Below are 24,744 nucleotides of genomic sequence, written 5' to 3' on the forward strand. Positions count from 1 at the left end.
TTTAGAAGATTGATCAACTGGTAATTGCATATAATGCGTTCTGCAAAGTAACGGACGTACCGGAAGCGGCCCTCGGTAACTTCAGACAAACTGCACCGTGTCCGAGACGGTCTCTCCCGCCCTCTCCTAACCCACTGACAGCTCCCCCGTCACTCACCATTTTGAAGGGCTTCGTGCAGCAGGAAGAGGCTGAGAAGGAGCCAGATCTTCATGGTGGGAGGAATCTGTCAGCCCACAAGCTTTAATGCCCGCTCCCGGCTGCAAACTCCACTCCTCGGAAGCCGACACGATCGATGCGGGAAAGATTCCCCTGCCCGCTTCCAAAGGATGCCGCAAAGGAGGGCTGCAAGGAATGTGGTTGGCTGGTTTTTATTTTCCGTGGAATGGAGGGAGACTGTTGCCAAGATCAAGTTTCAGTGAAAACTGGGAAAGCCTTGAAAGAAAAACATTTTTCATAAGTTAGCGAGAGCTGTCTGCTCTCTGCTGGCTGCCTGCAAAAAATGTGCCGTAGCTTTCCCAGGGAATTCCTGGCAGGGGAAGACACGGGCCCGCACACCACAGCCACTTTTAGCACCCACATGCGAAAAGTGCGCTTTATTCAGACATTTCAAAGAAGCTTTGCATTTCAATTAATATTTGTTAAAATTCTTAATTTATTTTTGTGTGTCTATATTAGTTTTTTTCACCTTCTTCTACCATTTACATCTTCTCTCTTTTGTCCGCTGCTTTTTAAAACTCACGACTTTCATTCTTTCTACCCTCCTGACACGTTTTTTCTTCATAGCTGGTCTGATCGCCAATTCTTTCCTCCCTACACCCCTCTGTACCTTAATTCCCTCCTTCCTTTCTTTCTTCCTCCCTCTCCCTTGCTTTATTGCTTCTATCTTTCCTTCAAATCCAAACCAGAGAGCATCCAGGTCGCTACATACCAATCTTTAGTTGGGGGACAGTTTTGACATGAGATAGTGAGCCTTTTACGCAGTACCTATGGCAAATGATTACAAATATGACCCACTGTAAATCTTGGAGAAGCTAAATTAAAATGCAGTTATTTTAAAACACGGCATAACAAGAATTTCTCATCTAACCACTCATTCAAAATGCGCCTTCAATCAGATTCTCAATGTTGGAGATTTTAACAAATGGATTATGATGCTCGTCATATTCTGTGGAGCTGTCCTCATTTCGAAAAATGTTAGAATTATTTTCTGAGTAAGTGGTTTTAAATTTATAAGAGAGTCAATGCATTGTGTTGGAAATGATAATCTCTTCCATAGTGTACTCCCATATATTTGGTTTGACTGTATTTTTCTGGATGTAAAACACTGTGCATTTTACCCCTGCTAACCAGTGGTAAAGTGCCTGTGCTACCCCTTTCAACATGATGACATTGGCATACTTCTGATTGGATTCAATAACAAGAGGAGCTTAGAGGGGAAAATCATGGGTACTCATAGGGAAAAGCCCTCCACTCAATGAAATCAATCCAAAAGAATTCCCAGTACCCAGGACTCTAGTTAGTAATTATCTAGCGGGCATGAGACCCTTGTCCGCCTGAATTCTCAATCGTAGAATTACGGAGCACACCTGATATTATTTCTGTATTTAGGTGTTCATTGTCTCTAATGCCCTACTGTCCCTAAACAAACAATCTAGTCTGTCAATACTACTGATTGTGGGGGGTTCCATATATTTTCAACTTGGCGCAACCTAAAAAATGTCAGCCCTACATAGGACCATACATATACCCACACATACACCAAACTAATCAAGAAAAAATGTGTGGCGGAGAGGAAGGCACCTCACGGGCGAACACCCTCGGGGCGATCTGGTCAGATGTTTACCAGAGACTAGGCCCCTTTCTCATCCTAGGTGACCGTTCCTATTCCAGAAGTTGGTGAATAAGTGAAAAAAAGGAAATAGTAAAGAGGCGGTGCATGGCAAGGAGCTTAGAGCGTAACTCCTTAAACAAACAAAACAGAGTGAAAAATAAAATCAACAGTCACACCTCTGAAACTACTTTTATTACTGACTGGGGTGTGCACAGTTGAAGTAAAAAGGCTGGTAGCTTAATGTCGCATACCACTACCTGCAACCAACATGTTTCACTGCCCAATAACTTTTATGGCAGATTCATCAGGGTTAATACTCTGTTGCTGCACCCACTTCCAACATCTTTTAAACAGGAAGCCTTATTCAGCTATGCTCCCTCGTACCAGCTGAAAAAGCAGTTCTCCGCCTGGTTGTCGGTTGTCATACCAACTGGATTCGGGGGCGTTGCAACTCACTCGCCTCGTTCTTCCACCGCAAGATCGCCGACATACACAACAGCTTCGACGCACAGACCACGCACCCTACCACCGAACCAACGCCCACCACCACCACCCTCTGCAACTGGACCCCGATCAGCACCGAAGACACCACCCGCACGATGATCTCCATCCACTCCGGATCACCAACCGACCCGTGCCCACACCACGTCTTCAACAAAGCCGACACCATCATCGCACCCCATCTCCGAGACACCATCAACCCCTCCCTCCACACCGCCACCTTCCCGGAGAGCTGGAAGCACGCCGACCTGACCACCCTCCTGAAGAAACCAACGGCGGACCCCACCGACCTCAAGAACTACTGTCCCATCTCGCTCCTTCCTTTTCCGGCCAAAGTCATCAAGAAGACCGTCAACAAACAGCTTGCCGCCTTCCTTGAGACGAACGGATCCCTCGACCCCTCGCAGTCTGGGTTTCGGGCCAACCACAGCACTGAGACCGCCCTAATCGCAGCCACCGACGACATCAGAATCCTGATCGACAACGGGGAAACAGCGGCCCTCATCCTCCTGGACCTCTCTGCGGGATTCGACACTGTCTGCCACCGCACCCTAGTGAAGCGCCTCAGCAACATCGGAATCCGAGAGAAAGCGCTGGAGTGGATCATCTCGTTCCTCACCGGAAGAACCCAGAGAGTCCGCCTCCCTCCGTTCAGATCCGAGGCCACCGAAGTCATCTGCGGCGTACCACAAGGATCCTCACTCAGCCCCACCCTCTTCAATGTCTACATGAGCCCCCTCGCAGCCATCGCACGCCAACACAACCTCAACATCATCTCCTACGCCGACGACACCCAGCTCATCCTCTCCCTCACCAATGACCCCACCACCGCCAGAGCCAACCTATACGAAGCGATGAAAGACGTCGCCGACTGGATGAGGAACAGCCGCCTTAAACTGAACTCAGACAAGACGGAAGTCCTCATCCTGGGATCATCACCCTCCGCCTGGGACGTCTCCTGGTGGCCCCCGGCCCTGGGCACCGCTCCCAAACCAACGGACCACGCACGCAACCTGGGCTTCATCCTGGACTCCTCCCTGTCAATGACTAGACATGTCAACGCCGTCTCATCCTCGTGCTTCAACACCCTGCGCATGCTCCGCAAGATCTTCAGATGGATCCCCACCGAAACCAGGAAGACCGTCACCCAGGCACTCGTCACCAGCCGACTGGACTACGGGAACACCCTCTATGCCGGAACCACAGCCAAACTTCAAAAAAGACTCCAACGCATCCAGAACGCCTCCGCACGACTCATCCTGGACATCCCCAGACACAGCCACATCACCGGACACCTGAGAGACCTGCACTGGCTCCCCGTCAGCAAGAGAATGACATTCAGACTCCTCACACACGCACACAAGGCTCTCCACGACCTGGGCCCCAAGTACCTCAATGACTGCATGACCTTCTACACGCCCACCCGCCAGTTATGATCGACCAGCCACACACTCGCCACCGTACCACGCATCCGCAGAGCCATCGCCGGAGAAAGATCCTTCTCCTACCTGGCAGCCAAGACTTGGAACTCCCTCCCCACCCACCTTCGGCGAACCCAAGACCATCTCTCCTTCAGGAAGCAGCTCAAGACCTGGCTGTTCGAGCAGTAGCGGACCCCTCTCCCCAGCGCCTTGAGACCCTCCCGGGTGAGTAGCACGCTTCACAAATGGCGTGATTGATTAATTGATTGAGTTGAGGAGGCGCATAGTCGATCCGTGGATGGAGGAGAGCGTCAGAGCCAAACAACGCAGTTGATAATAGCTTTGATGTCAAATCCCTTTTCGATGCAGGTGCTGTGTCGAAGTTGGACCTCACTGTACATCGAGGTAGAGCCACGCAGTCTATCAAGGCGATATTAACAATTGGCTTCTATGTCGACGTCCTACATGGTTGAGCCATGCAGTCCGTTGAGGTGATGTTGACGATTGGTTCTTGCGTCAGCGTCGAATGGCAATGCATTGGTTTCAATCGGTGAAAACACATCACTGCGTACATTTTTGTAGCAAAAACAGTAGTAGCACCCACTTCTGAGGCCCAAAACTGGAGAGGGCACCTCAGGCAAGGGCAAGACTCACAGACAGCTGTGAACAGTGGTATCAGCAACAGGAGACAAGCTAACAAGCCCTTGGAGATCACTTTGGGGGCACAAAGAAAGGTAGCGGGCAGCAGGCCAGCACATTAAAGCAGGTTACAAAGTGGCAACCCCTCCTGAAGCCCAGCACACAGCAGACAGCAGGCCAAGTTATAAAAGCAATCACTAAAATAAAGGTCCCTCCTTCAGCCCATCCTCTGGCACTGTGCATATGTAGAGCCAGCAGCATCTGGTTACCTATCCCACGCAGTGTCTTATTAGATGGGACCAGAGCCCCAGTACTTATACTCTGAAATGCCTTTGATATAGGGGGTGACTTTCAAAGAACCCTTAGAAGTGCACACAGATCCTTTTCAGCCCAGCCCTGGCTCCTGATGATCGGTAAGGGTTAAATCAGCCCTTTGTGGGAGGGCAGGACGAAACCTATTTAGACGTAAATGCAAATCTATGTGTCATCAAAGGGGAGTTTAAGGTTTGACAAGTAGTTTTAAATGCCAAGTGAAAGTGGCAGTAAACTGCACACACAGGCCCTGCAGTGAAGTCCTTAGACAGGTTTGAAAAGCTGCTTTTGTGGGTGGCACAAGCAGCGCTACAGGCCAACTGATAGCAATTAATTTACAGGTCCTAGGTATATGGTATATCACTTGTCAAGGGTCTTCCAAGTAAATCAAATGTGCCAAACAGATGTAAACCAACCATACCATACTTAGGGGGAGAGCACATGCACTTTAGAACTGGTTAGCAGTGGTAACCGGTAGTGCTGAGAGTCCTAACACCAACAAAAGAAGGTAAGGAAAAATAGGAGTAAGGCAGAAAGTTTGAGGATAACCCTGTAAAAGGGCCAGGCCAACACATAGGAAATAGAGAATCGTGAATGTACCAAATTAAGGTCAGAGTACTTGAAAGCTCTGTATAAAAAACGAATGATCAAGCCGCATTTATGAGACAATATGCAACCATTTTTTCCAGTATAGGGTCAAGAGTGGACAAGTTCACCAGATATGAAGAAAGACACCCGGATAGTTCGAACATCTCCAACACATAGGGCAGGTAGCGGGAAACATCCTATACAGTCTAAGGGGGGTATAATACCAATGAGTCCTGATCTTGTATACAGTTTCCCGTTGGGAGATGCAACAATAGACTTTCGGGATGTCTCACCACTGGTGGTTCCATTGGGCGCAGGCGATTTCAGAAAGGGCAGCGGATTGCCATTGATGCTGATATGGATGAAGGGCAACAAATGGGGGGGTGTTGCAAATCATGTTAAGTCCACGATATTACCCCCTTATAGTCATTAAAGGTCCGTACTGAGGGGGTCATTAGGATGGCGGGCGGAAAACCACCCCGACCGCCATGGAGGCGGAAACCAAATGCCCGCCTACACCGCGGATACACCGGCGGCCACATTAGGATCAACCGCCACTAAAGACCAACCGCAGTGGTAGCGGGCCAGGCAAAGCCGTCTGACGCGGCCGGTGGCCAAAAACTGACCGCGGCGGTCAGAAAAGCTGCGGAAAAGCAACAACCCGCCGCAAGGACAGCGGACACACCGCACGGGAAATTAGGATAACCCCGAGGGTGTCGTGGTCGGAACCGCTGTTACCGACCGCCGCGGTCGAACACAGGAGTTAATGGGAAAAATAGCGGAAGAGCTGCATCATAGACACCGCAGCGGACGGGACATGAAAAACATGGCGGATGATGCAAAAACACTGCAGTGATGCCAAACAGTGCAAAAAAAAATCAGCCATGCCCCCCCCAAATACATAACACACATACAAATAAAACAAATAAAGCAAAAAAAGACCAGGACAACTCCCACAACACACCTGACACCCAAAATCCACTTGGACACACCCACACAGCTGAGTATAAAGCCACCCCATCACTAACCACAATCCTTCGCAACACTCCAGAATAGAAGGCCATACCCCACATCTAACAGGAGAGGAAAAAGAGCACAGCACACACACATCCACCACCACTACCACCACCACCTTCACACCAGCACAAATAATCCCACAGCACACAACACACCTCACACCTAAACACCATACCCCTGCACTCACACCCCTGCAACCACAAACACCTCAACCACCACACACCATGACAACAGAAAAAATGCCCAAATTCACCGAGAGTGAGTTGACAGTCATGGTCAATGAGATTGGGAGAGTAGAGCCACAACTGTTTGGTAGCCTGGTCCAACAGACACCATTAGCCACAAGGACACAAATGTGGGAAAGGATAGTCCAAAGGGTGAATGCAGTAGGGACCCCCCCGAGATCCAAGAAGGAGATCATAAAGCGGTGGCATGATCTCAAGAGGGTTGTCAAGGAGAGGAGGAGTAAGAACTGGACGCTGGCGAGCGTGACTGGCAGTGGCCCTCCCCTCCCACAGAAAACATTCACAATATGGGAGGAGAAAGTGATTGCCATACTGCTTCCTGAGAGTCTCACAGGAGTAGCCGGGAGAGCGGAGGCTGGTAAGTACAAACAAATGCCAAACAACACACTGAGAAGTACTTCCTTGCAATACCAAAACACCATTACACTGTCCACCCTCACACGACAGGTAGCTAGCCATCTTGCTTAGGAGGCCTGTATGAGGGAGGGAGTCCTGCACTACCACTCCCAGCATGCCCCCTGTCCCACAGCTGAGCAGGATACAGGCCTCCCCTACCCAGGAGCATGTGTCAGCCATAGTACTGTTCAACAAACAGACTTACAGGTCGGTATCCATCTTGTATTGGAGCACTGTTTGGGGGGTGGGAGGCCCTGCATCACTACTCCCAGCATGTCCCCTGGCCCACACTCCAGCAGCATGGAGGCCTCCTCCACCCAGGAGCATGTATCAGCCATTGCACTATTCACCCTCACCTAACAGGTCGGTATCCATCTTGTATTGGAGCAATGTTTGGGGGTGGGAGGTCCTGTATCACTACTCCCAGCATGCCCCCTGGCCCACACTCCAGCAGCATGGAGGCCTCCCCCACCCAGGAGCATGTGTCAGCCATTGCACTGTTCACCAAACAGACTTACAGGTCGGTATCCATCTTATATTGGAGCACTGTTTTAGGGTGGGAGGCCCTGTATCACCACTCCCAGCATGTCCCCTGTCCCACACTCCAGCAGCATGGAGGCCTCCCCCACCCAGGAGCATGTGTCAGCCATTGCACTGTTCACCAAACAGACTTACAGATCGGTATCCATCTTGTATTGGAGCACTGTTTTCGGGTGGGAGGCCCTGTATCACCACTCCCAGCATGTCCCCTGGCCCACACTCCAGCAGCATGGAGGCCTCCCCTACCCAGGAGCAAGTGTCAGCCATTGCACTATTCACCCTCACCTAACAGGTCGGTATCCATCTTGTATTGGAGCAATGTTTGGGGGTGGGAGGTCCTGTATCACTACTCCCAGCATGCCCCCTGGCCCACACTCCAGCAGCATGGAGGCCTCCCCTACCCAGGAGCAAGTGTCAGCCATTGCACTATTCACCCTCACCTAACAGGTCGGTATCCATCTTGTATTGGAGCAATGTTTGGGGGTGGGAGGTCCTGTATCACTACTCCCAGCATGCCCCCTGGCCCACACTCCAGCAGCATGGAGGCCTCCCCCACCCAGGAGCAAGTGTCAGCCATTGCACTGTTCACCCTCATCTAACAGGTCGGTATCCATCTTGCATTGAAGCAATGTTTGGGGGTGGGAGGCCCTGTATCACCACTCCCAGCATGCCCCCTGGCCCACACTCCAGCAGCATGGAGGCCTCCCCCACCCAGGAGCAAGTGTCAGCCATTGCACTGTTCACCCTCATTTAACAGGTAGGTAGCTATCTTAACTCTTCCTGATGTGTGTGTGGGAGACCTGCATCCCGAAACGCAGCAACAATTTCATGCAATGCATTGACATCCAACATGTATGAGTAAATGATGTTCCTCTGCAGTATGAAATTACACACAGTGTTGCCATGAATTGTACTACTGCTGACTTCATATGTGTGTAGTGTACAGACAGTCCATTACACGCAGTTGAGACAATACTTGCACAGAACCCAACACTGACCATTCCCCATCTTCTCCACAGGTGATGAAGAACTCATTGCTGAGGACCACACCAACGACCAGCAGAGCCAATCTCCACCCCGGCACATGGACTCTCAGATGCGGAGACCCTGGACAATTTGGACGATGAGCTCCAGGCCGGCCCATCCGGTGTGCCACAGACCCAGAGGTCCCAGGCTCCCATCCTCCCCACCACATCCCCTGCTGCAACAACAGCGCAGCAGACCCCTGCTGTCACGGCCTCTGCCTCCACCGCAGCCACCACCGTCACCACCGCTATCGCCATACCACCAGTACCACCTGCAGCACAATCCCTGTCCAAGGGGATGAGCATCCCACAGCAACTACTGTGGAGGGCAGGGAGAGAGTGCGTGGACCGACAGTGGCGAGCCAAGAGGTCTGTGGCAGCAGAGCAGGTGGGAGGGCCAGGGTCACTACCAGACCTCGGGAGGAGTGGACACCATCCCTGGACCAATTCACCAGAGTAGTGGAGGCATACCAAGAGGTCCAGGGACAAAGTGGCCGGTCGGATGAACTTTTAAGGGAGCTCATCCTGCAGATGAGGTCCATCGACAACTGCCTTGGACAGATGGTGGACCTCATGTGCCAGCAAGTGGAGTTGCAGAGGGACAGGCCTGTGTCTCAACCACCACCTCCATCCCCTCCTGTTGTGCCGCAGGATGACAGTGCACCATCCTCCCCTGCGCCAACAGAGAGGGACGAGTCCCCTCACGCCGCTGGCCATTCAGCAGGCCCCCCACCGCCAAAAAGATCTAGGGGGCATCCAAAGAAGAGCCTGGGAGTCTCTAGGGGCAAAGCACCTGCCATACGCCAGTCATGGAGCCAGCCGTGATGACAACCCTCTTCCCTACTGCATCAACTGTTTGGACTGCCTTAACTCACATTTCCTTGGCAATGGCACCTGGTCACATCTGTGTCACTGGGCTGCTGTGCAGCTGTTGTGCTTGTTTCTCCCCTACTGGTGTCTGTCTCCTGTCCCTCTGTGACCACAGGAGATGCTGCATGAGAGAGAGATGTAGAGTCAGTTTACTGGCAGCAACATAACAAACATATGCAAGCGAAGAATCACAGAAGATGACTAAATCTACATGTTGCACACCACCCTGTGTAATCACATTGTGCTAACTCACTATATTGACACAAACAGTGTGTGGAAACTGGAAAATCTGGCATAAGTGAGCCATGTGATGAACATACAGCACAACACCCTCCTAGTGGCTCCGTTCAATCAGACACACAAAGAGCTCCGAGCACACCTAGGGCCATGATGGGGGCACACCACTTGTTGCCACTGACAGATCTGGATGGAGCAGGAGTGGACAACACAGACACAGACTACAACATGACATTCCACAATGGCCATGAGCCCATGCCACCCACCATGTTGTACTTTGGGGCCCAACGACTGGTGCACATTGGAGTCAGATGTCTAAGCCTCCCAAACCTGAGTTCAGGCAATGGACGCATTGATGAAGGCACACTCAGATTGGGCACACTGCCGTTCCCTCCCATGGAATTCTCCAGACTATCCCAATGCAGACCATACCTGAAGACCACAATTCACAATGCAGTGGGAATGCACAGTACTCAAATTACCTTAGTAAGTAGAGGTGGGGAAAATGCATCACACCTGCACCCAGCCCAGAAGCCACTTATAAGACACTGTATCACACTACCAACATCACATAGGCCAGTGCTGCCACAGACTCGGTACACATGCAGCCACTCCCAGCCAAAGTCACCCATCCCAGAATACTCACCCCTGACTTGCTGCTGATGCTCCTTCAAACGTGCATCCAGCTCAGGCCCATGAGTGGTGTTATGGGAATGTGTTGGGTGGTAAAGAGCCTAGAAAACCTCTTTTTATACTTTTAAAATTGCACATTTGACTCGCGTTGCTCACACCACCTTCCGATCCTGCCCCTCGTCTCACATGCTGTTTGCTCGCGTGGAGGCCACCATTGGGTATCTGCCGCAGTAACCTTCGCTGATTGGCTGACTACTAGCCAATCAGCGCACAGCCCCGGCGGAGCTCGTTGTCTCCCGAGGCCTGAAAAGGGCGCCGGTTAGTTAGTGCTGCTGTTTGTTTCAGAACATTCTGGGAATTTGTTGGGTGATAAAGAGCCCAGAAAACATCTTTTTATACTTTTAAAATTGCACATTTGACTCGCTTTGCTCACACTTCACCTTCCGATCCTGCCCCTCGGCTCACACGCTGTTTGCTCGCGTGGAGGCCACCATTGGGCATCTGCTGCAGTAACCTTCGCTGATTGGCTGACTACTAGCCAATCAGCACACAGCCCCGGCGGAGCTCGTTGTCTCCCGAGGCCTGAAAAGGGCGCCGGTTAGTTAGTGCTGCTGTTTGTTTGAGAACATTCTGGGAATTTGTTGGGTGGTAAAGAGCCTAGAAAACATCTTTTTATACTTTTAAAATTGCACATTTGACTCGCTTTGCTCACACTTCACCTTCCGTTCCTGCCCCTCGGCTCACACACTGTTTGCTCGCGTGGAGGCCACCATTAGGCCTCTGCCGCAGTAACCTTCGCTGATTGGCGGACTACTAGCCAATCAGCGCACAGCCCCGGCGGAGCTCGTTGTCTCCCGAGGCCTGAAATGTACACTAGGTCTAGGACGCGCAGCGGACGCGCGTAGCGGGCGCGCCAAAGGCAAGCCCGTCTGCGCCCGTCCGCGCCAAGGATGCGCCCGGTATGCGGCTTCTGTAGGGCAGGAACAGGGGCCCGCGGCGGCTGGAGAGCCTAGACGGTACACCAGTAAGGAACTTCTTAGCATAGGCGAGAGGGGGCGGGAGAGAGGGACCCTAACGTTGTCCATGATGGCCTTCCCTTTGGTGGACAATCTGAAGGGTGACATTTTAGCCAGTGGGCTTTTGAATGTGAGGTCTCTCCCTAAACATAGTGTGGATATCCAACTGGTGTTGGAAACTCACAAACTCAACTTTCTTTGTTCGACCGAAACCTGGACTGTGCCAGGATGTGATGTGGATGGGACCGCATGCTGGGACCTGCTGGGACCGCATGTCCACCGGGGTTCAAAATGCGTCGTAAGCCCAGATCGAGTGGGGGGGGTTCGGGGTAATTTTTAAAGACACCATTGACCTGAATGTCATTAGTATGGAAGAGTGTAATGGCTGCGAATTACTCGCTTTCTCTATCAAGAACGCACAGCGGCCTGTCTTAACGTGTATCATCTGCTATAGACCTCCGGGGGCCTTTACGTATGCCCAGCAGCAGGAATTACTGGAGTTATTTTCCAATATGGCAGTCATGCATAGCCACCTGATGATCCTTGGGGACTTTAACTTGTGGATGAATGGCACTTTGAATACAGGCTTCCTTAACATGATTTACTCGTGTGAGGCTCTTGGTCTTTCCCAACGAATTTCCCAGGCTACTCACACGGGAGGTCATCGGCTGGATTTGATCTTTTCGGACGCTAATCTTCTTACTGTTGGAGATGTGCTTCCCATGGCATGGACGGATCCCTCGCTAATTAAACTTTTTGTAAAGACAGGCCTACCCGCAGTAGAGACATCTGGGCCAGTAAGGGAATATGTTAGCAGGGACTGGAAGTCACTGGCCCAGAAAAAAGGTGCGTCACCTACATTTATGGTTGAGCAATGTTTCACCTCGGCCTCAGACACTGAGGGGAATTACGCTGCCCTCTGCTCAAAGATTATCTCGGTGCTGGACACCTCTGCTCCTCTTAAACACCATATGAGAAGGGGGAGGCCCTCCACACTCTGGTTCTTAGACAGTCTCAAAAATCTAAGACTGGAATGTAAAAAAGCAGAAAGAAGGTGGAGGCATGCATATCTGGACAGGGACAAGCTTGCTTGGAAAGCCAAGCGAGGGGCCTATAAGAAGGAGATTCACACAGCAAAGGTAGAACACTTCGCACGGGTGATTCTCGACGCCCCAAACAGTTCTCATAGTATATTTAACATCCTGAATAGTCTCACTAGCCCAGAGTGTGTCAAGGACGACTTCCCCCCCTCTCAGGAACTCTGTGACAACCTAGCAAGGTTTTTCCAGGAGAAAATCAGGTTGATTATTGATGACCTGGGGATGGAGCAGCAACAATCTTTGGAACAAGTTGATTGTGATAGCCTGCCGACCCCCGGCGCTGTCTATGCACTGGAAGGAGTTGAACCTCTTACAGTCTTCCCTCAGCTGTCTGTAGAGGAGTTCAGGGAAGCGGCCTTTGGCATTACATCCGGGTCCCCGCTTGACCCGCTACCTTTAAAAATCTGGAAGGAGTATGAGTCTGAGCTCTTCCCTGTGCTGCGGCGGGTGTGCAACCAGTCGCTTGCTACGGGAGCGGTTCCACCTCAGTGGAAACAAGCGATGGTTACCCCCTATTAAAAAAGCCCTCCCATGATCCAGATTGCCTAAAGAATTTTAGGCCAATCTCGCTTCTACCATATCCTTAAAAAATTGTAGAACGGGTGGTGGCAGGCACCCTTACCAGGCATCTTGAACATCATAAGCTCTTGGAGGACGTTCAATTTGGCCGTGTTGGATGAACTACGCTGGCAGGCAGACAGGGGACAGGCGGGGGTTTCCGATCCTGCTTGACCTGTCTGCCGCCTTTGACATTCTGCTGGACAGGCTGAGAGAGGTGGGAGTTGCAGGGAAAGCCCTTGGATGGCTCGGGTCCTTCCTCCAGGGTAGGGAACAGGCTGTGCCTCTCCCTCCCTTTCAATCCGCCTTCTCTACCATCTCGCATGGTGTCCCTCAAGGATCGTCTGTCAGTCCAATACTCTTTAATGTTTATATAAAGCCCCTAATAGTGGTCATCAAGCAGTTTACGATCAAAACTGTTAACTATGCTGATGACACACAGCTGATCCTGTCATGGGAGGGGAATGACTCCACCTCCTGGGAGGAATTCCACAACTGTATGAGAGCCATTGCGGAATGGCTGAAAGCCAATTCCCTGAAATTCAATACAGGGGAGACTGAAGTGCTTTATTGCCCTAGGCCTAGGATACATTCTCCTCTACCTAGTACTTTTTGGCCGAAGGATTTCTCACCCCAGATACAGCCTGTAAAGGTAGTCCGGAATCTGGGTGTGATGTTTAATAGTGACCTTTCCCTGGAGGCTCAGGTTTCTAAGGTGGTAGCCAGTTGTATGGCTATCCTTCGCCTCTTGAAAAAAAACTTACCCCTGCTACCGTCCCTGGCAAAGATAGAGGTAGTGCGTTGCACCGTGCTCAGTAGGATAGACTACTGTAACGCCCTGCTGCTGGAGTCTCCCAGCTATCTCCTGGACAGACTCCAGAGACTCCAGTCGGCAGCTGCCAAACTCGCCTTAGATTGGCCAACCAGATCCTCCTCTTCGGGGGCCCTGGCTCACTTGCACTGGCTCCGTCTGAGACAACGGGTGATGTTTAAGTTGCTCTGTTTGACCTTTAAAGCCCTACATGGGTTAGGCCCGGCTTGTTTTCAAAGGAAATTCTCATGGCATGTGCCGGTCCGCAATCTACGCTCCGCTTGGGCTAGGATGGTGACTGTACCAAGATTTAGAAGATCCAGAGCAGGTGCCAGGTCGTTTAGCGTGGCTGCAGCCAATCTCTGGAACTCGCTGCCTATGGATTTGAGGAAGCTTAACTGCTTTCTCACTTTCAGAAGACAGTTAAAAACTTTGCTCTTTCCCACCCGGGCTTAATCTGTAGTCTGCAACTAATCACACCTCTCCCTTGGGTTCTCCAGCGCCAGGATGCCTCTCAAGGTGGTAGTGCGTTTTATAAGTATAATAAATAAATATGCTGCACCGTGCCAACCGCCCAGTGGGAGGAAGCAGTCCCAAGGTCATCTCCGCCATGTTCTTTGCCAGCCGGCCGATGTTGTCCCACCTCTTGTGGCAGTGGGTGCGCCATCAGTTTGAGACACCCAGAGCCCGCACCTTGGCCGCAATGACCCTCCACATGGCCTTCCACTGGTGTACCTTAAGCTGCAGGCATGGGAGACAAGAGGGGGAAATATTCAGTGACACAGTGTTATGTACCTACATCTCTCAGTACAGTAGTATGATACACATTAATCCCATATCAACAGATATGTCTAACAGAGTCAAGAATACATCTCACATGGAAAATCTGCATTGGAAAAGCTCATGTAAATGCATGCAGGTGTGAGGGGGAACACAGTCCTTGCAACATCTCACACACATGCATGATGCCAGCACTGAAACCCATGTGTAGGCTGCCCACATCTCCTGTCCATTTACAGGTTGAGCAAGACATACATCACATATCAACATGTGTCTGGGGTTAGACTGACTGTTCTAAGACTGCACAGCACTCAATGTCCCTGCCCTGTGAATGGATAACTGTGTCATGGAGGTCACATTGAGGGACATGATCTCACATCTACAAAATCATTTTCACGAGCCCGGTTATTTGTAATCTACAGGGCTGAGATGGCTCATGGCTGGAGTGCAATGAGTAAAGACAGATGTAATACTCTGTAAGTGAAGTGATGTGTCCTTGTCTTTTTGGGCGGGGACTGGGCAGGCCAGGTGGGCTCACACTGAGATGGACAACAGGGGCACACACAGCCATTCAACCAAGCAATCACTGTCCTGACTCCTGCATGAACAACTTGCTGCGTCACTGTATGGCTAACAAGGCAACACAGGTCACTCACACATACATGTGCAGGCAGGGAAATGTGTGGCATAGGGTACACACACCTTCCCCCTGGAGACAGCATGTTAGGCAGTGCATGACACAACCTCACACTCTCAGGCGCATACTGCATCAGTCAAACTACATATGAACCCACCCCGCACTCCCCCCCAATGTTGATGACTTACCACGACATTTGGGGCACCATATAGCCTTGGGTACTGAGTGAGCACCTCGTCCACCAGGACCTCCAGCTCCTTGCTTGTGAAGGGACTGGCACAGAACTTCTCTTTCCTTGCCATCTCTGTGGACATGGGACAGCAGCGGAGGAATTGGGAGGTGAGGGGACCCTGGCAGCAGCCCCTGGAGGCAGCAGCAGATGAGGGTCTGTGGCAGCAGTCCCTGGATGCAGCAGCAGATGAGGGGACTTTGACAGCAGTCCCTGGAGGCAGCAGCAGATGAGGGGTCTCTGGCAGCAGGCTCTGAGAGCAGTGGAAATGTGAGGCTCCCTCCCACACATATATAGCCGACTGGGGTCGTTTCAAAGATGCCGAGCTGCAGCAATTGGTTTTCCAGGTCTGCCTTTTTCAAATGCATCCAATGACCGCCTCCGCGGTGACGGAGCACGCCTACCGCGATTTTCAAAATTGCATAATGCTACCGCGAATAAGGTTCCCATTGGCTGTAAGGGCATTCTCCATGGCAATGATACACCGCAGGGTCCATGCAGGCACTACCGCGATGGTGCATCTTTCAATTGCATCCAATGACCGGCTCCGCGGTGGCCGAGCGCGCCTAGCGCGATTTTCAAAATTGCATCATGCTACCGCGTTTAAGGTTCCCATTGGCTGTAAGGGCATGCTCCATAGCGGTGATATACCGCAGGGGCCAGGCGGTAACTACCGCGATTTGGGTGTCATACAATCACATGAGCAAAAAACAAGAACAATGGAGAAAGGAGGAACAAATACTACGCTCTTCAGAAATAGGAGACCACTAATTCACCTATTTTATGCAAAATGTGCATTATGAAATAAATCAAACATTCTGTACTTCAACACTCATACACGGGGACATGATTACACATTTTTATTTTTTGTAATCAACATAAATTATTTTTCTCTTATTTCTTATTCTCTTTTTTCTCTTACCAAACAAGAAGTGTTTAGCCAACGCTTAATACATCATACAACACTATATACATATCTATAGACACACCTATATACAACAGTAAACAACACAAAACAATTTTGACAAGAATGAAAAGCAAAAAACAACAAAAAAACTAAATAGTTTTTCACCCTCAAAGAACATATGTAGCAACAGCTAAGTGCCCTCCTATTAACTCTAGGAGGTGCACTAGGAGGTAGTCCGACACTACTGGTTCAATGCACAGATTTGCAGAACCTAAATCCAAAAGTGTGTCACAAGGCATTCATTTCCAAAATTAATTTTCATTCAAAGACTCCTCCGTATGGAAACTGTCCACGCGGTCGCGTTTCGGCCTCCAATAGGTATGGCCTCTTCAGGACAGGGCGATAAACAACAAGCAAGATCAATCCGATAGCAGCGGGAGAACAATCATTTGAGGTACAATCACTATTTCTTATGACTCCCTGGTAGGGGTGCGTCTTCATTTACATCCAAGTTAGTCTCTTCTACACGCTGTCAACTTTCCAAGGGTCACTCCGCTGTACGTGTGGATCCTCTAATCTACAACACACGGGGCCGCCATTGTGGTCGGGAATAAACAATCACATGAGGCACCGCAACTTGGGTGGTGGAGCATGCCAACCGCCATTTGGCAATACATAGATATGTATCACTACAGCCCTTGTGTAATGAGGATTTCTGGTGACACACCGCTGGGGCCATGCGGTAGCTACCGGAATTTTGGTGCCATACAATCACAATGGCCATCTGGCAAACATAAACAGTGCACAGTGGTCACATGGTCAATGGCATCATTGTGCACAGAATGCCAATGTTCCATTTACTCCACTGGTGACTACACATGCCATGAATGTGTATGTGATTTTGCAGATTGGCATGTACTCCCTCACATGTCACTTGTGATATTGATGGTCCTGTACACGGAACAGTGTTGTTGTGGACTCTACAATGTGTACCCATGCAAATGTGTTGAGGTGCGGTGACAATCACGGCAATGTTTGTCTCAATGAATGATGTTATTATTTGCATGTCCTCTTATGTTTGGTAATGCACACAATTGTCATTTCTGCTCAGACTGTGGTCATTGTGTTGTTGATGTGTGCCAGGTTAAAATTACACATGAAGGTGTGTCAGGTACAGCAGCTAGGAATGAGAAAGTGGGGTTGATTTGTTGCACATATGCTGGATGCTATACTCCCAGACGTGCCCATGGTAAATGTGGCCATATCCCTATGTGCAATAACATTGACGGAGGTGGTGTTTGAGGTACTTGCTTTGTGTAAGTTGACAAGTGTGCCATTTGTGTAGCTTAAGGTGTTCCTACATGACCGCTGGTCTGTAACTCAATTTTTATGTCAGTCATTGTTGGCGTTGTGTCATCCAGAACTTGAGATGCTGTGCTTATCTTATGATGTGTTGCATGTGTTCACTTTCATCTCACCTACGAGGAGAACAAATCTGCTTCGTCACTTGACAGTGCTGGCAGACATGGAGGATGAGGCGATCATCCGGTAATGCCACCTGAATAGAGCCACCCTAAAAACACTTTGTGATATGTTGGAGCCCCACCTGCAGCCTCGCAGGACTTATCAATCAACCAATCAATCAATCAATCATTTGTAAAGTGTGCTACTCACCCGTGAGGGTCTCCAGGCGCTGAGGGGAGTGGGGGCAGCTACTGGTCGAACAACCTGGTCTTGAGACTATTACTGAAGTTAAGCAGGTCCTGGGTCTGACGCAGGTGGATGGGAAGGGTGTTCCATGTCTTGGTGGCGAGGTGGGAGAAAGATCTACCGCCAGTGGTCGTTCGGCGGATGAGTGGGATGGTGGCGAGTGCGAGGTCGTCAGAGCAAAGCTGGCGGTTCAGGGTGTAGAAGGACAGTCGTTCATTCAGGTATGCAGGTCCGGCATTGTGGAGTGCTTTGTGAGCGTGGGTGAGGAGCTTGAAGGTGATCATCTTGTTGACTGGGAGCCAGTGTTGGTCTCTCAGGTGGGTGGTGATGTGGCTGTGGCGAGGGAGTCAGAGGATGAGGCGTGCAGATGCGTTTTGTATGCGTTGGAGTCTCTTTTGGAGTGGGGCCATGGTTCCTGCATATAGGGCGTTGCCGTAGTCCAGACTGCTGCTGACGACTGCTTGGGTGACCGTTCTTCGGGTATTGGTGGGGATCCATCTGTAGATCATGCGGAGCATGCGGAAAGTGTTGAAGCAGAAGGAGGCAACAGAGTTGACTTTCTGGGACATAGAGACCATTGAGACCCAGGATGACTCACAGGTTGCGTGCATGTTTGGTGGGCGTCGAGGCAGCTCCCAGCATGGCCAGCCACCAGGAGTCGTCCCATGCGGAGGGGGTGGAGCTGAGGATGAGGACCTCCGTCATATCTGAGTTCAGCTTCAGCCGGCTTGTCTTCATCCATTCTGCGACGGCCTTCATTCCCTCCTGGATGTTGGATTCCACAGTGGCCGGATCCTTGGTATGGCATAGGATCAGCTGGATGTCGGCGGCGTATGAGATGATGTTGAGGTGGTGTGCTCGGACGATGTTGGCGAGCGGTGCCATGTAGATGTTAAAAAGGGTCGGGCTGAGGGATGATCCTTGGGGTATGCCGCAGGTGAATGTGGTATCTTCTGACCTGAAGGGGGGGGGCGGACTCTCTGCATTCTGCCATTGAGGAAGGAGGTGATCCAGTCCAGGGCTTTGCCTCGGATCCCTGCGTCATGGAGGTGTGTGCGCAGGTTGTGGTGGCAGATGGTGTCGAAGGCAGCCGAAAGGTCCAGGAGGATGTGGGCCACAGTTTCGCCTTTGTCCAGTATGGTCCTGATGTCATCAGTGGCGGAATTGAGGGTGGCTTCGGTGCTGTGATTTCTGCAGAAGCTGGATTGGGAGGAGTCCAGGACGTTGTTCTCCTCCAGCTTTCACCCCAATGTATAAGGTGATGCCGGCCCTGCATTTTTTTGCTACTGGATCTTTCCAGCACACAGTGTACAGGGCAGATGGGATGTCACAACCTATGTTCAGCATGGTGCTGCATGATGTACTGTCCGCCGTGATGATCTATAAGGACAGATATATCCATTTCCCCAGGGGGCCTGAATTAGCAGCTGTGAAGGGAGATTTCTATCCCCTCGGACACATCCCCCATGTAGCTGGTGCCATTGATTGCACCTATGTTGGGCTTGTGCCACCAGAGGCACGTGAGCACATCTATAGGAATCGTGAACATTACCACTCGAAAAATGTGCAAGTGGTGTGCCAGGCAGATATGATCATCTCACACGTGTGTGCCAAATTCCCAGGCTCAGCCCATGACTCCTACATCCTGCGTAACAACATTGTACCCCAGCTGATGGCTAATCTGCTTCCCGACCGTCCATGGATTGTGGGTAAGTATGCCTAGTCCTATGGCGTGCTGGGTGTGTGACCTGCTGACTTCTGCCTCAGCGACATGGCAATATTTATTTGTGTTTGTCACACCTAGGTGACTCTGTGTATCCCAACTGTCCCTGATTGCTGAGCCCACTGCGGAATCCCAGGACACCAGCTGACGTCCGCTACAATGATGCCCATGGGAGGACACGTTGTGTGGTGGAGCGTACTTTTGGTCTACTGAAGTCACGTTTCCGCTGTTTGGACAAGACCGGAGGTGCACTGATGTACTCGCCTGGGAAGGTGTGTCAGATTGTTGTGGCAAGCTAAATGCTCCACAACCTAGCCATCCCAAGGAGATTCCCCTGATCGTGGATGATGATGAGGACCCAAGGCCTCCACCTGCAAACCAACCCGTCTCCAGTGATGAGGACAGTGGAGAGGAGGAAGGTGTTGACGTGCACCAACAGTTCATCGCCCGCTACTTCACTTGAAGGTGTGTGACAATGTACAACATACCCATTGTCTGCTGATGTTGCTGTTGTTGTGAAGGCGTGTGTGGGATTTGTGACAGCAGCCGGTTGTGGACTCAGTGGCGGGTGACAATGTTTCTCGGACAGCTCATTTAGGAGCATCTACAGGTTGTGTATGTTGACACTTGTTGCCCATTGTTATGTTTGCATGTGGTACTCTCTTGTGGTAAAGTATTGTGTGATGTCTGTGATGCTACACCCAGACTAGTGAATGTTGTTCTGTTGTATTTTCCTAGGTGCCTTCAGCCTGTCCTTGCCTACATACACTCCAAGCTTGTGGTACATTGTAATCATGGTGAAGACTGTACATCCAGGAATACACACGGAGCTGACACAACAACATGTGTATGTAAGGCGTATTTATTTACAATGGGGACATGTGACAGGGGTGACTATTTAGAATAAGTTGATTGGTGAGGCAGTGAGCTGACAATTGTGGTACATGATATAATCGAGTAGTCACCACATGGATGTGGTGACCCAGTCCAACCAACAGATGCCATTCACAAGGCAGTGTGGGGAAGGACAGCCCAAAAAGTCAATGCAGTGGGGAAGAGGTTTGCCATCATGGCTGGCTTTGTGACTGACGTTTGGCAGGTGCTTTGCCAACAGATACTCCCAGGGATTTCCTTGGATGGCCCCTTCGCCGCTTGGCAGGCAGGGCCTTTGCTGGGAGCTAGTGGTGTCTGAGGACTCTGTGGCCATAGGGGAGGATGGTGAATTGTCATCCTGTGGACCACCATTGGGAGGGGGAGGTGTTGGTAGTGGTGCAAACTTATCCCTCAGAATGACCACTAGCTGGCCCATGAGGTCCACAAGTTGTCCCATGCAGGTGTCCATGGACCTCATCTGCAGGAGGAGCTCACGGGAATCTTCTTCTGGACTGCCCGTTCATCCCTGGGCCTGTTCATATGCCCCATTGTCTCTGCGTGACCCTGCCCCTCCCACCTGCCCTGCTGCCACGGACCTCATGCCTCTCCACTGTTGGCACCCGCATCCTCTCCCTGCCCTCCACAGTCGGTGGTGTGGGGCAGTCATCCTGTGGGACAGGGAGAGTATTTAAGGCATCTCCGGTAGTGGTGGGGGTGGTGGAGGAGGCACCAGCCATAACAGCAGGGTTCTGCAGAGACGTTGTTATTGCCACAGATGTGGTGGGGGTGACGATGGGGTCCTGGGACCCATTGTGCCCTGGAACACCAGATGGGCCGGCATCAGGCTCCTCATCCAAAGAATCCTGGGAATCACCATCCGAGAGTCGAAGTTCCACGGGGGACACTGGCTCTGCAGGATGCTGGTGTTGTCCTGTGTAGTCAGTTCTTGGTCAACTGTGGGTCAAATGGGAAATGGTCATTGTAGTGCACCCCGCAAGCTTTGTGTTAGCTGTGTGTCATTCAATGTTTGTACTCTACACAGTTCACTGATCATCACATTGTATTGTATGTGCACTACTGTGCCTCCTTACATGATACTGTGGTGCATACATTACTTGTCCATGGTGTGAATACATACCATGCGCCATGTGCATAAGTTGTGATTACAGGGAAATGTTGACATCTAGGGACTAGCGCAACATATAATTTCAGTGAGGTTGATTTCTATGACCTGGCAGATGTCACATCTGGCCTTTGTCATCTCCTGCATACCTTTGTCTTGTCATGTGCATATCTGGATTTGTACCAACAACCATGCTTTCTTATTTTTCTAATGGTCCTTGTTGCTCTGGCCCCATGGCACTGCACATGTCAATTGGTGCTGTGCATGATTGTGCACAGAATTTCTTCTACTTTTGCATTGGTGTGTCACACTTTGGTTGCTGTGACAGTTTCTATGCTTAGCTGTGTGCACAATGTGCGTGGCAATGGGATTGGTGTGCATAACTGTGCAATGAGAGGGCTGGTATTGTCATATGGCACCATTTTATTATATGAATGGCTAGGCGCACGTACTGGCAACTTACCTGTTATGTTTTTACATTTGGCTTTGTTATGTGACACATCTGTGTGTGCGTGGTGCAGGCTTACATCCTGCTCAGTGGTGGCACAAGAAAGAATAATATGTCTGCCTACCTGTTAGTTTGTTTGTAGTGATCCATTAGATGCTACATGCATCTGGGAGGGATCGAGAGCTCCATCTTGCTGTACTGGGGGACAAGGGTGCATGGCGGGAGTAGTGGTACAGGGCTTCCACCCCCAAACAGCCCTCCCAGGGAAGATGGCTACCTACCTGTTAGGTGAAGGGGAACAATACAATGGCTTCCAATTGCTTCTGGCTGGGGGGCGCTCCATCCTGCTAGGGTGTGGGACAGGGGACATGGTGGGAGTAGTAGTGCAGGCCTCCCACCCACAAACACCGTCACTGTGCAGCTGGCTACCTACCTGTAAGTTTCTTTGGTGTACTGCAATGGCTTCCTTCATGTCCTTCATGTGACTGGATTAAGAGGAAAAATGTATCACAAGAAGTGGATGAAAAGGAAATACATTTTTGACAACATTGGATTAATGGTGGCATCTTTGTTATGCACTAAGGAATGCTGTGCGTCCAGAGTGGGTTGTTACCTCGACCCATTTCTTCTACTCTGACTATCTCATCTACCATGACTGTCAACTCACTCTCTGTGAATTTTGGCATTTTATGTGATGCCATGGTGTGTGGTGTGCAAAGTGGCTGTGGGTGCAGGGATGTGAGTGGTGGGCGTGGTAGTGATGTGTATGGTGTGTGATGTGCAGGGGGTTAGTAGTGTAGGTGTGGAAGTGTTGGTGGTGCTGTGTGTGGTGTGACTAGTGATGTTGTGTTCTTTGCCTCTCCTTTCAGCTGTGGTGTATGTCATCTTCACTTCTGAGGTGTTGCAAGGTATTCTATTCAGTGAGGGGCTGGTTTTATACTCAGCAATGTGGGTGTGTCCAAATGGGGGAATGCTGTCAGGTGTGTTACCCGGGGATTTGTATTTTTCTTTTTGCCATGTGCTTGTGTAATTGGTGTGTGTTTTGTGTTTTTGGGAGGCATGGATAGTTAGCTGTGTGCACTTTGTGGCCTTTTTGTGGCTTTTTGCATTCGGCCACTGTAGGAGAGTAGAGTCTGCTTCCTATGGTCACCCCCACTTTTTGCTGTGATTTTCTGGTTTTTCGACTTTAGTGTGGCTGTGGACGTGCTCATCATACCCACAGCCCAGCTGTTCTCTCTCTAAATTGATACCATGTACTTTAGGTACATACCAGATTGGGTATTGGGTCACCTTGGTGAGCCCCTGTAGAGTGTACAATAGGTACCCAGGGCATAGGTGCATCCAAGGCCTACCAGGGGCTGCAGCATGTATTATGCCACCCCTGGCTGGCCTTCCAAACTGATACCACAGGCTGATCCCTAAGCTTGGGTAAGGTGGTGTAATCACCCCTTACTTAGATATAGTATCTCTACATCTACCTTATATATAGACACATATGTACCTATAAGTCACTCCTATGGTAGGCCTCAACAATCCTGGAGGCAGAGTGCTTGGTTTTATGTGAGAGGGTGCCCTAGCATGAGCTGAGCCCCTCTGCAGCTTTCAGAACCATTTCCTTATAGCTGTTCTATGATATAGCCATACCATATACTCTCAACTGCATTATAATCCTAGCGGTTAATGCTAACTTTGGTTTGGCTTTAACAAAACATGTTGTGTAAGGTGTCAAAGACTTTGGAATACTACCCCCCCCCACCAATTCTGGTGGCGGGGGTAGTATTCCACCCTTCTAGAGGGAAAAGGCATGAATGTTACTGCTTTATCCGGTTAAAGTTAAACAGAGCCCCAGCATCACAAAATGGATGCTGCTGCCACAGACACAAGTCTGATCTCCTGAAGCGGGACGAAACTCCGGCAGGGGAGGCCAGGACAATAGGTTTCCTGTCAAGGGAGGTGCCAGCACCTCCCCAGACAGGCATATGTGTATTGGGACAGGGAGGGCTGCATCAGCAGATGCTTTTTGAGATACTGCCTGGGGAACACAAGGTGCTCCATGCATATCCCGGTTCAAACCAGTTGCTGGGGCACTCCAGCCCCAGCTCTGGCGCGAAACTGGACAAAGGGAAAGGGGTGTAACCACCCCCCTCTCAAGTCCACCCACAGGAGGGACCTAAGCGGTACAAAAGGGGGTGGTGATGGACGGAGCATCTGAACCAATCAAACACTCACACCCAGTCAACAGTTTTGGGTTTAATCCATCACCAGACCAGGGAAGGCATGGCTTGGCAATTCGGGCTGGACTGTTCCCATGAGGCACAGGGTCAGATTGATTTGCATATGGCATATGGCCATGTCTGAACTGGGGTGGCAGAGTGGGCTAAAGAACGGTGATGGATTAAACCCAGATCTGTTGACTGGGTGTGAGTGTTTGATTGGTTCAGATGCTCCGTCCATCACCACCCCCTTTTGTACTGCTTTGTTCGCCATAAGATGGCAGGGTATACTCCACGGGGCAGCTGTTCCGTCCGTGCTGCTTTGCATCCTGGTTCCAGACACTATCTTTGCTTGCCTCA

The 24,744-nt window shown here is 50.6% G+C and overlaps 1 protein-coding gene across 2 annotated transcripts in view; it reads right to left on the minus strand.

Moving 5' to 3' along the window:
* The window catches only part of PDGFRL (platelet derived growth factor receptor like), a 534,427-nt gene that overhangs the window by 489,586 nt on the left and 20,097 nt on the right, over nucleotides 1–24,744 (minus strand). The window contains exons 2-3 of one of the 2 annotated variants that reach the window (XM_086962581.1): nucleotides 9,392–9,507; nucleotides 158–433 (exon numbers count right to left, since the gene is read on the minus strand). In XM_086962581.1, the coding sequence (XP_086818707.1) occupies nucleotides 158–212 (55 nt within the window). In that variant the 5' untranslated portion in view covers nucleotides 213–433; nucleotides 9,392–9,507. The remainder of the gene's footprint in view (nucleotides 1–157; nucleotides 434–9,391; nucleotides 9,508–24,744) is intronic. The other variant, XM_086962582.1, reaches the window with a different exon arrangement.

The sequence above is a fragment of the Lissotriton vulgaris genome, chromosome 3_1 (assembly GCF_964263255.1).
Source record: "Lissotriton vulgaris chromosome 3_1, aLisVul1.2, whole genome shotgun sequence".
Classification (NCBI taxonomy): Eukaryota; Metazoa; Chordata; class Amphibia; order Caudata; family Salamandridae; genus Lissotriton; species Lissotriton vulgaris.